At 43.6% G+C, this 13,992-nt stretch overlaps 1 protein-coding gene across 1 annotated transcript in view; it reads left to right on the top strand.

Annotated features, from left to right (window-relative positions):
* LOC120915748 (uromodulin-like) overlaps positions 1-13,992 on the top strand; it is a 52,291-nt gene that overhangs the window by 34,193 nt on the left and 4,106 nt on the right. The window contains exons 3-8 of the mRNA XM_040326520.1: positions 148-249; positions 2,638-2,852; positions 6,086-6,240; positions 6,873-7,112; positions 9,824-9,980; positions 12,484-12,556. Coding sequence (XP_040182454.1) covers positions 148-249; positions 2,638-2,852; positions 6,086-6,240; positions 6,873-7,112; positions 9,824-9,980; positions 12,484-12,556 — 942 coding nt within the window. The remainder of the gene's footprint in view (positions 1-147; positions 250-2,637; positions 2,853-6,085; positions 6,241-6,872; positions 7,113-9,823; positions 9,981-12,483; positions 12,557-13,992) is intronic.

Genomic DNA, 13,992 nt, shown 5'->3' on the forward strand with positions numbered 1-13,992 from the left:
ATTTAGCTCACTCAGGGAAGGTGAAGAAAGTTTTATTTTAGTTTATGAGGGTTCTGCATGATATTGCAACTTGATTTATGACCTGTTTAGACTGTTATGCAGGAGCCTTTAGTTGTATTTTAATGTCTATGTTTTCTGTTTCTACAGTCGCTGCATCTGCATCCTGCGGAACTGAGACCTGTGCTAATGATGAGTATTGTAACAATAGTACTGCCTGCCAGTGCAATACAACTCTCTATAAAAATGCAGGTATGGTATGCTATAATACAATGTACTGACCACCAATGTAAGAGGGCACTACACCAACCATCAAAAAAAGGGGGCACCGCACTGACTACATACCTGAGGGGGGACAACACTGACCAATAATCAACAGGGGCACTACACTGAGCAACAATATAAGGGGACACTACACTGATCATCAATGTAAGGGGATACTACACTGATCATCAATGTAAGGGGACACTACACTGATCATCAATGTAAGGGGACACTACACTGATCATCAATGTAAGGGGACACTACACTGATCATCAATGTAAGGGGACACTACACTGATCATCAATGTAAGGGGATACTACACTGATCATCAATGTAAGGGGACACTACACTGATCATCAATGTAAGGGGGCACTACACTGGCCATCAATGTAAGGGGGCACTACACTGATCATCAATGTAAGGGGGACTCTACACTGATCATCAATGTAAGGGGGACACTACACTGATCATCAATGTAAGGGGGACACTACACTGATCATCAATGTAAGGGGACACTACACCGATCATCAATGTAAGGGGGACACTACACTGATCATCAATGTAAGGGGACACTACACTGATCATCAATGTAAGGGGACACTACACTGATCATCAATGTAAGGGGACACTACACTGATCATCAATGTAAGGGGGACACTACACTGATCATCAATGTAAGGGGGACACTACACTGATCATCAATGTAAGGGGGACACTACACTGATCATCAATGTAAGGGGACACTACACTGATCATCAATGTAAGGGGACTCTACACTGATCATCAATGTAAGGGGGACACTACACTGATCATCAATGTAAGGGACACTACACTAATCATCAATGTAAGGGGACACTACACTGATCATCAATGTAAGGGGGCACTACACTGATCATCAATGTAAGGGGGACACTACACTGATCATCAATGTAAGGGGGACACTACACTGATCATCAATGTAAGGGGGACACTACACTGATCATCAATGTAAGGGGGACACTACACTGATCATCAATGTAAGGGGGACACTACACTGATCATCAATGTAAGGGGGACACTACACTGATCATCAATGTAAGGGGGACACTACACTGATCATCAATGTAAGGGGGACACTACACTGATCATCAATGTAAGGGGGACACTACACTGATCATCAATGTAAGGGGGACACTACACTGATCATCAATGTAAGGGGGACACTACACTGATCATCAATGTAAGGGGGACACTACACTGATCATCAATGTAAGGGGGCACTACACTGATCATCAATGTAAGGGGACACTACACTGATCATCAATGTAAGGGGGACACTACACTGATCATCAATGTAAGGGGACACTACACTGATCATCAATGTAAGGGGAAACTACACTGATCATCAATGTAAGGGGACACTACACTGATCATCAATGTAAGGGGGACACTACACTGATCATCAATGTAAGGGGGACACTACACTGATCATCAATGTAAGGGGGACACTACACTGATCATCAATGTAAGGGGGACACTACACTGATCACCAATGCAAGGGGGCACTACACTGATCATCAATGTAAGGGGGACACTACACTGATCATCAATGTAAGGGGACACTACACTGATCATCAATGTAAGGGGGACACTACACTGATCATCAATGTAAGGGGGACACTACACTGATCATCAATGTAAGGGGGACACTACACTGATCATCAATGTAAGGGGGACACTACACTGATCATCAATGTAAGGGGGACACTACACTGATCACCAATGCAAGGGGGCACTACACTGATCATCAATGTAAGGGGGACACTACACTGATCATCAATGTAAGGGGACACTACACTGATCATCAATGTAAGGGGACACTACACTGATCATCAATGTAAGGGGACACTACACTGATCATCAATGTAAGGGGGACACTACACTGATCATCAATGTAAGGGGGACACTACACTGATCACCAATGCAAGGGGGACACTACACTGATCATCAATGTAAGGGGACACTACACTGATCATCAATGTAAGGGGACACTACACTGATCATCAATGTAAGGGGACACTACACTGATCATCAAAGTAAGGGGGACACTACACTGATCATCAATGTAAGGGGACACTACACTGATCATCAATGTAAGGGGATACTACACTGATCATCAATGTAAGGGGGGGGGGGCTACATTGACCACCAACAGTCAAACTGGAAGTTTAATTGGCCTTTAACTCTTTGATTTTACTATAACTTTCTCCCCAGTCCCTGGTCACTCTTGCCACCTTAAAGTGGGTATATATAGAAAACCTCTATAGAGTATAATGTACATCAATCACGTCACCTTCTCATCTCAGAAATACTGAATGAATTTACTCTTTTTTCCAGGAAGTCTTCCATCTTCAAATTTTACATGTAATGGAGCAAATTTCAATATCCAAGTGTCAAAATGTTGGTTGGAAGCACACGGTTATAATACGTCCAATGTGAGGCTGAACAGCACCACCTCCAATTGTTGGGCAGCAAGGGAGGTTGTGAATGGAATATCGGAGATGACCCTTCATCGTCCATTGATAACCTCTGACTGTAACACTGAAGCTGTGGTAAGTGCGCTGACGCGTTTGACTGTTTGTTATACAAGAGAAGTAAAAACAGACACAATAAAGTCTGTATAGACAAAAAAAATTCATTTAGATTTTGAATGGAATAGAGACGGTTTAGAACCCTTGTCATGTTTTTATCTTTGTCCCCAGAAGATTATTTGACCCTCTGCATATTTTTTTTAAATATATGTTGCCCCATTACCCCAGGCTTGGCAGAACACATTAAACTAGCACTATACCCTGATGCCGCGTACAAACAATCGGAATTTGTTCGATGTGAGCCTTTGGTCGGAAATTCCGACCGTGTGTAGGCTCCAATGGACTTTTGCTGTCGGAATTTCCGCCAGCAAAAGTTTGAGAGCTGGTTCTGAATTTTTCAGACGGAAAAAAAATCAGATCGGAAATTCTGATTGTCTGTAGCAATTCTGACGCATTCTCGGAAACAATTCGACGCATGCTCGGAAGCATTGAACTTAATTTTCTCTGCTCGTCGCAGTGTTGTACGTCACCGGCGTTCTTGACGGTCGAAAGTTCAGAGAACGTGTGTGTGAACGTGTGTATGCAAGCCAAGCTTGAGCGGAATTCCGTCGGAAAAACCATCCAAGGTTTTTTTTAGACGGTAATTCTGATCGTGTGTACGCGGCAAAAGAGTCTGTTTTACCCTAATGTATTCAAAGTATTAATAAAAAAAAATGCCCCGGTATATTTACAACTAGGGATGAGCCGAACACCCCCCCGTTTGGTTCGCACCAGAACCTCCGAACACACCAAAAGTTTGTGTGAACTTTAGAACCCTGTTAACCACTTCCATACCGGGCACATATACCCCCTCCTGACCAGGTGAAATTTCAGCTTCCGGCACTGCGTCGCTTTAACTGACAATTGTGCGGTCGTGCGACGTGGCTCCCAAACAAAATTGGCGTCCTTTTTTCCCCACAAATAGAGCTTTCTTTTGGTGGTATTTGATCACCTCTGCGGTTTTTATTTTTTGCGCTATAAAACCAAAAAAGCAACAATTTTGAAAAAAAATACAATATTTTTTACTTGTTGATATAATAAATAGCCACATTTTTTTTTTCCAAAATTTTTTTTCTCAGTTTAGGTCGATACGTATTCTACATATTTTTGGTAAAAAAAAAAAAAATAATAAAAAAAAAAAAAATCGCAATAAGCGCTTACAAAATATGGGACAGAATTATTATTATTATTATTATTTTTTTTTTTTTTTTTTTTTTTTTTTTCTAGTAATGGCGGCGATCTGCGATTTTTTTTATTGGGACTGCGACATTATGGCGGACACTTTTGGCACATTTTTGGCGCCATTCACATTTATACTGCGATCAGTGCTATAAATATGCACTAATTACTGTATAAATGTGACTGGCATTGAAGGGGTTAACAGTAGGGGGTGAGGAAGGGGTTAAATGTGTAGCCTGGGTGTGTTCTAACTGTGGGGGGAGGGGGTGACTGGGGGAGGTAACCGATATGTGTCCCTATGTACAAGAGACACAGATCGGTCTCCTCTCTCCCCTGACAGGACGTGGAGCTCTGTGTTTACACACAGAGCTCCACGTTCCTGCTCTGTCACTGCTGATCGTGGGTGCCTGGCGGACATCGCGAGCGCCAGGCACGCGCATCGGCATCTCAGGGACGCGCCGGGCGCGCTCGCGCGCCCCCCAGTGGCCGGAGGAATCCAGGACGTCAATTGACGTCCTGTTGAGTTTCCAGAGCCACTGTGAAGCCGTCATTTTACATGCGGCCAGTATTCAAGTGGTTAAAGTCTATGGGACTCGAACGTTTGAAATCTAAAGTGCTAATTTTAAAGGCTAATATGCAAGTAATTGTCCTAAAAAGTGTTTGGGGGACCCGGGTCCTGCCCCAAGGGACATGTATCAATGCAAAAAAGTTTTAAAAACATAAGTTTTTTCGGGAGCAGTGATTTAAAATGACTTTTTATCCTTCAGAAATGATACTTTGTGCAGGGACAGTTCTAAGCACGGTGAAACAAGCGCTGCTTTACAGGCATACTATACACACCCCCTAGGTACAAAATGTAAAGGAATATTTCACTTTTATTGTTTCACTTTTAGCATTATTAAAATCACTGCTCCCAAACACTTTTTATAACAATAACTTGCTGTGTGAACCAAAAAAAGTGTCCAGCGATGTCCGTCCTTCTTCAAGAAGATGGATTGACATTGCGGGACATTTTTTTATTTTTTAATAAAGGAATTGTCAAAAACTGTCTTTTGTGGTTTTTACTTTTTGATACTTTTTTTGGTGAATGGGTAGGGGTACAATGTAACCCATACCCATTCACATGAGGGAGGCGGGATCTGGGTGCCCCCTTGTTAAAGGGGTATCCAGATTCCGATAAGCCCCCGGCCCACAGAATCCTACAACCACTGGGCAAGGGTTGTGGGGATGAGGCCCTTGTCCTCATCAACATGGGGACAAGTTGCTTTGGGGGGGACCCCCAAAGCACCCTCCCCATGTTGAGGGCATGTTGCCTGGTATGGTTCAGGGGGGCACTCGCTTGCCCCCCCCATTCTGTCCTCTATGCTGCATGCTCGGATAAGGGTCTGGTATGGATTTAGGGGGGACCCTCACGCCAATTTTTTTTATTTTAGCGTGGAGTTTCCCTTAAAATCCATACCAGACGCAAAGTGCCTGGTATGGACTAGGGTGGAACCCACGCCGTTTTTCCCTTGATTTTTTATTTTTTATTTTTGGCGTGGAATGCCCAGTAATATCCTTACAAGACTCTATAGGGCCTGGTATGGACTGCAGGGGGGGGGGGCACACACAGTTTTTTTAATTGATTTTTTATCTATATTGCCGGGACCCGGGAATGCATTACAGCCGCAAGCAATTTTAAATGACATTTTTTCCTTTAGAAATGTCAATTTGCTGCGGGGCTGTAAAACACATCACACAGATGCGCTACTTTACAGGCAGACTAAGGAGACCCCATCAGGCACGATATTTAACCACTTCAATACCGCACACCGTCATATGACGTCCACAAAGGGGATCTCCTATCCTGGGTGGATGTCATATGACGTCCTGGACTTTGTGCGGTGATATCTGAATGATGCCTGCAGCTAGAGGCATCATTCAGATATCATTTTGTTCCGGCGGCAATCCTGCGCACCATAAGAACTCTTGTGCAGATTACTGTATGGAGGTTTTATTTCCCTGTCTAATGAGTTTTGTGCTTCTTCTCTCTACAGATGAATGCGACCCATGTCACCTACACAAACCAGCTGTATATGCTGGCCAAGACGAAACCAATCCAAACAATAAATTACGCTGTCATGAATGTTTCCTGCTCTTACGCGTTGCGTTTGAATGCGAGTCTTAATATGACCCTGCACCCAATACTGGGGTAATTATTATTAATACATAACTTTGATCTTTCAGAAATACAAGCTGACTATCTCTTATATGATAAATGTTTTTTTAACCACTTAAAGGACCAGAAGTATGTGCCCCCCTTCCTGACCAGGCCATTTTTTACGATTCGGCACTGCGTCGCTTTAACTGACAAATCCACCCAACTCCACCCACAACATCACACAATGGTTCCTAACGAGCCCCAATACACATCTTTTAGTAGACATCCTGACTCAGGCTCCTGACCTAATTTACATGAGCTAATTAACTACATCTGATGACTCATATACCTGACCTTTAGGCTGTCTGCTAACTTACAATACACATTACCATCAATAGACCTTCACACGATACAGGGTCAATTAGCACAAGCCACAATGAAAGACCCTTAGAAGCTATCCTAGATTCATTTACATCACAACAGACAGACAGGTGGGCTGCAGTCCAAGACATATTCTGCGTGTTCATTATTTTCTGGCTCAATCTGTGCCCAAAAGTGACTCCCGTTACACCACCATTTTATTCTCTAGAGGCCTCTGCTTTAAAAATAAATAATGTTTGGCGGTTCTGATTCATTCATGGGTCTACAAGTGGGTAATCTTTTGTTGTGTGTTTATTTTCCAGGATCACAATAATACCCAGTTCTATAGCGAATGGAACGTATACAGTCTACATGGTGGCCTATACAGATAACACATATGTGACCCCTCTCACCGAATCTTCCCCCTTGTATGTGGAGGATACCATCTACATCTCAGTGTTCATACCAGATCTGACCGCCAACGCCTATAATCTCAAAGTCGTGAATCTGTATGCCTCTCCTGACAATTCAAGCTCCCTCCAGTACTATCTTCTTCAGAACGAGTAAGTACACAGAACGCTGGTTAGCAATTCGAGTCATTCGTTATGATCGCAATTCATAAATTCGTAAATTAAAGCGGGGGTTCACCCGCACATGACACATTTTCCCCTTAGCTTCCTGCTCGTTTTGTCTAGGGGAATCGGCTAGTTGTTTTAAAATATGAGCTGTACTTACCGTTTACGAGATGCATCTTCTCCGTCGCTTCCGGGTATGGGCTGCGGGAGCGGGCGTTCCTATTTTGATTGACAGTCTTCCGAGAGGCTTCCAATGGTCGCATCCATCGCGTCACGATTTTCCGAAAGAAGCCGAACGTCGGTGCGCAGGCGCAGTATGGAGCCGCACCGACGTTCGGCTTCTTTCGGCTACTAGTGACGCGATGGATGCGACCGTCGGAAGCCTCTCGGAAGACTGTCAATCAAGAAGGAACGCCCATTCCCGCAGCCCATACCCGGAAGCGACGGAGAAGATGCATCTCGAAAACGGGTAAGTACTGATCATATTTTAAAACAACTAGCCGATTCCCCTAGACCGAACGAGCATGAATCTAAGGGGAAAAGAGAAAAAAAAAAGATCATTGGGTGAACTCCCGCTTTAATAAATTCAAAAATAGGAAAGTAAGAAAGAAAATCTGAAAATTTGTAAGAATAGCTAACTAATAATAACTAACTATTAAATTATAGGTATTGGAATTTATTTTCAAATTTGGATGTTAGTAATAATAATAATAATAATAATAATAATAATAATAATAATAATGTTAGTGAACATAACGAATACGAATTTATCCGAAGTAACAAATTTTCCCAAAAAACGAATTCTGCATCTAAACGAATTAAACATAACAAATTAATAATAATAAATAATAATAGTAAAAACATGTTATTATTATTATTATTATTTATTATTAACCACTTCATTACTGGGCACTTAAACCCCCTTCGTGCCCAGACCAATTTTCAGCTTTCAGCTCTAACACATTTTGAATGACAATTGCGCGGTCATACAACGCTGTACCCAAATTATATTTTTATTATTTTTTTCCCCACAAATAGAGCTTTCTTTTGGTGGTATTTGACCGCCTCTGCAGTTTTTATTTTTTGCGCTATATACAAAAAAATACAGAAAATTTTGAAAAAAAATTTAAAATGTTTACTTTTTGTTATAATAATATCCCATTTTTAAAAAAAAAAAATATATTTCCTCGGTTTAGGCCAAAACGTATTCTTCTACATAAATAAAATATAGATTGCGCCAATGAATAAGACTAGCACAAAGGCCAGTACTCAATAATAAGTCAAAGGTGCCTCAAACAGTGAATATGCAAAGGCTCTGGTGGAAAAAAACAATGATAAACAAGTCCAAATGGGTGTGAAGGGGATCACTGTAGACCCCACAAGCAGGATATAAACCACCACCATGAATAATCAATTTCTGTGATGAGACCACCACCCGATGGAAAGCCGCTTACCGCAACCACAAGCTTAATGGGCATATATAGATTCCATCCTCGCAATGGGATACCGGACCATGAGGGATTCCAAACGGAAGGCAGATATATATAGATAGATAGATCTATCTATCTATCTATCTATCTATCTATCTATCTATCTATCTATCTATCTATCTATTTATATATATAATGTTTGGGGGTTCTCAGTAATTTTCTAGCAAAAAAAGGTAGATTTTTATATGTAGGAGTGAAGTGTCAGAAATGGCCCGGATAGCAAGTGGTTAATTTCTTGTGTATGGCACAAATAGGTAGATTCAGTAAGAGTTAGGCCGGCTTATCAGTAGATAAGCCGACCCAACTCAGAATCTACGCCGACCTATGTTTAAGTGTATTCTCAAACAGAGATACGCTTAAACATATCTAAGATACGACGGTTTGCGCCGTCCTATCTTAGGTTGCAATATTGAGGCTGGCCGCTAGGTGGCACTTCCATTGCGGTCGGCGTAGAATATGTAAAATAGTAGATACGCCGATTCACGTACGTACGCCCGGCCGCCGCAGTACATTTACGCCGTTTCCGTAAGGCATTATCAGGCCTAAAGTTATTCCACCTCATAGGTGGAACAGTAATGTTAAAGTATGGGCGCCGTTCCCGCTTCGAGATTCAAAATGTTTACGTCGTTTGCGTAAGTCGTCCGCGAATAGCGATTTATGTCGTTTACGTCCACGTCTAAATCAATAGGCCCGTGCGGCGTACTTAGCCGCAATGCACACTGGGAAATGTAGGCGCCCGGCGCATGCACAGTTAGAAAAAAACGTCAATCACGTCGGGTCAAAGCATATTAACATAAAACACGCCCCCTCAGCCGAATTTGAATTAGGCACGCTTGCACCCGCTGCATTTACGCTACGCCACCCTAAGTAAGGAGGCAAGTACTTTGAGAATACAGTACTTGCCTCTCTGACTTAAGGCGGCGTAGTGTAAACACGCTAGGCTACGCCGTCTTATAGTTGCGCGCCCCTACCTGAATCTACCTAAAAGATTCCACCAATTAAAATGTATAATGAAGCCTTCAATGCCGAGTAACGGGAACAATATAATGAATGCAATCCATGTATTGTCCACCTATAATATATAGTAGAATATAATGATATAATGAACACACCCCATATAATGTTCACCTCTAATAGTATGTACCAGTATTGTGTTCTCATCTTTAGATTACAGTAACTGAAAACTAATGAAAGGTTTTCTGTATCCAGGTGCCCCGCTAGCGGCGTAGGTGCCGGCCTCCTAACAGTGAACAACAATGGAGCCGGACTTGAAGCCCGGTTTGCTATGAAAGTCTTCCAGATTGCCAATTCTAACAACGTCTACCTCTTTGCGGACGTTGCGATCTGCGTTGGTAGTTGTAACTTGGTAAGACTCAACATACACATAGAGGATGTTCTGTGATTTCTGTGCCTGAAGAAGCAGTCAGGGCCCTCAAACCTCCAGGCATCTTCTAGCTCTGGATGAGCTGCCACTAGCCGGAGGGTGCTAGTGTTGGAGATTAGGAAAAACATTTTTATGAATTTGGTGGTCCGATAATAAGGTTCATGATAAAATCCCATCTTCCTCTTGGTGACCAGACCTTAGATCTCAGAGACCTGGCCATATGTACACACAACTCTCCTAGAGTCTCCTAGAGAAGCCACCAGTGGCAACTGCTCCGTAGGAGCGCACAGGCCCCACCCCCCCCACCCCCAATCCATGCATCTGGCCCCTAATCTAAATGCAGGGCACCGGACGCATGGATTTCAAATTTTTTTAAGCACATGATTACAGCCTAAGGCTCTAATAGTCTTCAAAAAAGGGTGGGCTTGGGGCACAGAGCACTGCACCCTGAGCTCACTCTGTTGTGTTACATTAGAAAATTAATATTCACTAATTTGTTCCTACTTCTCCTCCCTGCCAAATAGGAAGTGGGTCCTGAGACCCCCTTGGCTAGGAGTCCTAAGACCCCATTAGCTGGGAGTTTGAAGACCCGATTGGCCGGGAGGAGAAGCGACAGCCAGGACACGTAGGAGACGAAAGGGGGAAGTTGCCACCACAGTCATTCCCTGCATGGCTGATGGTTGGTCTGGTGGGCCAGAGGGCAAGCCGGCGAATGGGGGGGTGAGTATGGAGTGAGGTCGTGGACTCGAGTGAGGGGGGAATAGTGTGGGGTGGCAGGCTGGAGTGATGGGTGGGATGTCTGGTCATGTCTGTCTGTGGCCCCCCTGACCAATGGAGCAAGCTGCCACTGGGGGCCACCAGAGTCCTTGCACATAAGAGTGGTGGGTATTACAAGGAAGTCTACATGCTCATTTCACTGAGACCTGAGGTCTGCTAAAGTGGGCATTGTTGGGCTTTATTCACATTTATGTGCTTTTAGGTACAGTACATTGTAGTAGGTACATATTGTGTTTTAGGTTAAATGTCCAAGCATTATCACTGATCCCTATGTAAAGAGGTTTTCTGGAAATTGCGGTCTGATCATAATGGTTTATTTATTATAACAGGTATTTCAATAGCAGCAACAATTTATGTAGTGCTTTACACACCACAATTCACAGTTCTGCCCATTTGCTGCAGCCATAACTTTAATGAGGGAAGAGTTTGGGTTTGGGCTGAACCCAAGCTCGTCCCTAACAAAGACAATTGATGGAGTCATGTTCAACCCTATCAAAGGTAATTGATGGTTTCATGCTGTCAGGATATATTGTAGAGTAATTAAGGTAATTTAGAATATGGCTTCAAAAGACTGAAACCAATGTGGAGGGGAAATGCAAACTATTCCAGGGAAGTCTCACCATTGGAGTGATGAAAGAACCTAAGGTGCCCGCATTCTCCACTGTTTCCATTGTGGGCATAACACAGATAAAAGAACATGAAGTGATACAACGTACAGTAAATAGGTGATTGGGGAATATGGCTTCAAGAGACTGAAACCAATGTGGAGGGGGAATGCAAACTATTGCAGGGAAGTCTCACCATTGAAATGATGAAAGAACCTTGTGTGCCCGCATTCTCCACTGTTTCCATTGTGGGGATAACACAGATAGAGGAACATGAAGTGATACAATGTAGTATAAATAGGTGATTGGGGAATATGGCTTCAAGAGACTGAAACCAATGTGGAGGGGAAGTGCAAACTATTCCAGGGAAGTCTCACCATTGGAGTGATGAAAGAACCTAAGGTGCCCGCATTCTCCACTGTTTCCATTGTGGGCATAACACAGATAAAAGAACATGAAGTGATACAACGTAGAGTAAATAGGTGATTGGGGAATATGGCTTCAAGAGACTGAAACCAATGTGGAGGGGGAATGCAAACTATTGCAGGGAAGTCTCACCATTGAAATGATGAAAGAACCTTGTGTACCCGCATTCTCCACTGTTTCCATTGTGGGGATAACACAGATAGAGGAACATGAAGTGATACAATGTAGTATAAATAGGTGATTGGGGAATATGGCTTCAAGAGACTGAAACCAATGTGGAGGGGAAATGCAAACTATTCCAGGGAATTCTCACCATTGGAGTGATGAAAGAACCTTGTGTGCCCGCATTCTCCACTGTTTCCTTTGTGGGGATAACACAGATAGAGGAACATGAAGTGATACAATGTAGAATAAATAGGTGATTGGGGAATATGGCTTCAAGAGACTGAAACCAATGTGGAGGGGGAAATCCAAACTATTGCAGGGAAGTCTCACCATTGGAGTGATGAAAGAACTTGTGTGCGCCCGCATTCTTCCTTGTGGGGATAACACAGAGGAACATGAAGTGGATGTTGTGACTTTTGCATAGCTGGGGTGTTTCTTGAATACGATTTGAAGTTCCTTCATTTATTACACTTGCCTAGAATTTCTGTTGAATTACTTTTATTTCCTTACAGACCTGCAGCTCTCAATCCAAATCAGGTGATTCCCAGGACATTGCAGGAAGGGTCGGTCTCTTTTTGAATGCAGGTAAGTCATCTCACGTTCACAGTTTTCTTAGAGTAATGTTCTGTCTTCCTTCAGTCACATCTATTAAAGTTAACAATGTAGGGCCAGATTCTTGTAGAATCTGCGGCGGCGTAGCGTAAGCCATTTACACTACGCCGCCGCAACTTACTGGAGCAAGTGCCGTATTCTCCAAGCACTTGCTCTGTAATTTGCGTCGGCGTAGTGTAATTGGGCCGGCGTAAGGCCGCGTAATTCAAAGGGGGCGGCTTGTATTTAAATGAAGCGCGCCCCCGCGCCGATCGAACTGCGCATGCGCCGGGCTTAAAATAGCCCAGTGCGCATGCTCCAGTTCTCGACGGAAAATGTCAATGACGCCGACGTAGGCGTCATTGACGTAAAGTCGTATTCGCGGACGACTTAGGAAAGCGACGTAACCGACAGAACAAGCCGACGCTGACCCGACGCCATACTTAACATGGCATACGACGGACCTACGTAAACTTGCCCCTCATATTAGCAGGGGCAAGTTTACGCTTACGTAAACATCGTAAATTCTCTGAGTCGTTCGCGCGTACGTTCGGGAATCGTCGTAAATTGCTAATTTACATAAGCGACGGGGAAAACGACGTCGGCGACACCTAAAGGCGGGGAAAAAAATGCATTTAAGATCTGACAGCGTAAGAGCCTTACGCTTGTCAGATCTAAGGGATATCTATGCGTAACTGATTCTAAGAATCAGTCGCATAGATAGGCCGGGCCAGATGAGGACTTACGACGGCGCAAATGGCTTTGCGCCGTCGTAACGCCTTTGAGAATCTGGCCCGTAGTGTCCAGAAACCCTGCGATTAAACGCATATATAATGTTAGAAACATATAAGTCCAAACATTTTTTTTGGGATCAATCCAAAATTATGTCAAAGGTGTAACGATCTTCAGAGTGCAGCACTATTCACTTTCTACAATAGCTTGCTGATTTTGAATTCTCCACACACATCAGATATTGCACACATTACGAGGGATCAGGTTCAACACATCAGATGTTGCATACCGATCAGCAGGGCCGCCATCAGGGGGGGTACAGGCATTACACGTGTAAGGGGCCCGATGGTCCCCAGGGAGCCTTACAGGCCTGGTCGGCCCCCCTCCGTTTCTTTTATTTATTTATTTTTTGCATTACACCTGTAAGGGGCCCGGCTGGCCCCCCCTCCCGTTTTTTTTTGGTAATACATTTTTTTTTGCAATACACCTGTAAGAGTCCCGATGGTCCCCAGGGCCCCTTACAGGCCCGGTCGGTCCCCCTCCCAGTTCTTTTTTTTTGTATTACACCTGTAAGGGGCACAGAGGTCCCCAGGGCCCCTTACAGGCCCGGCTGTCCCCCCTCCTTTTTTTTTTTTTGCATTACACCTGTAAGGGGCCCAATGGTCCCCAGGGCCCCTTACAGGACCGGCTTTCCCCCC

The sequence above is a fragment of the Rana temporaria genome, chromosome 10, assembly GCF_905171775.1.
Source record: "Rana temporaria chromosome 10, aRanTem1.1, whole genome shotgun sequence".
Taxonomy (NCBI): Eukaryota; Metazoa; Chordata; class Amphibia; order Anura; family Ranidae; genus Rana; species Rana temporaria.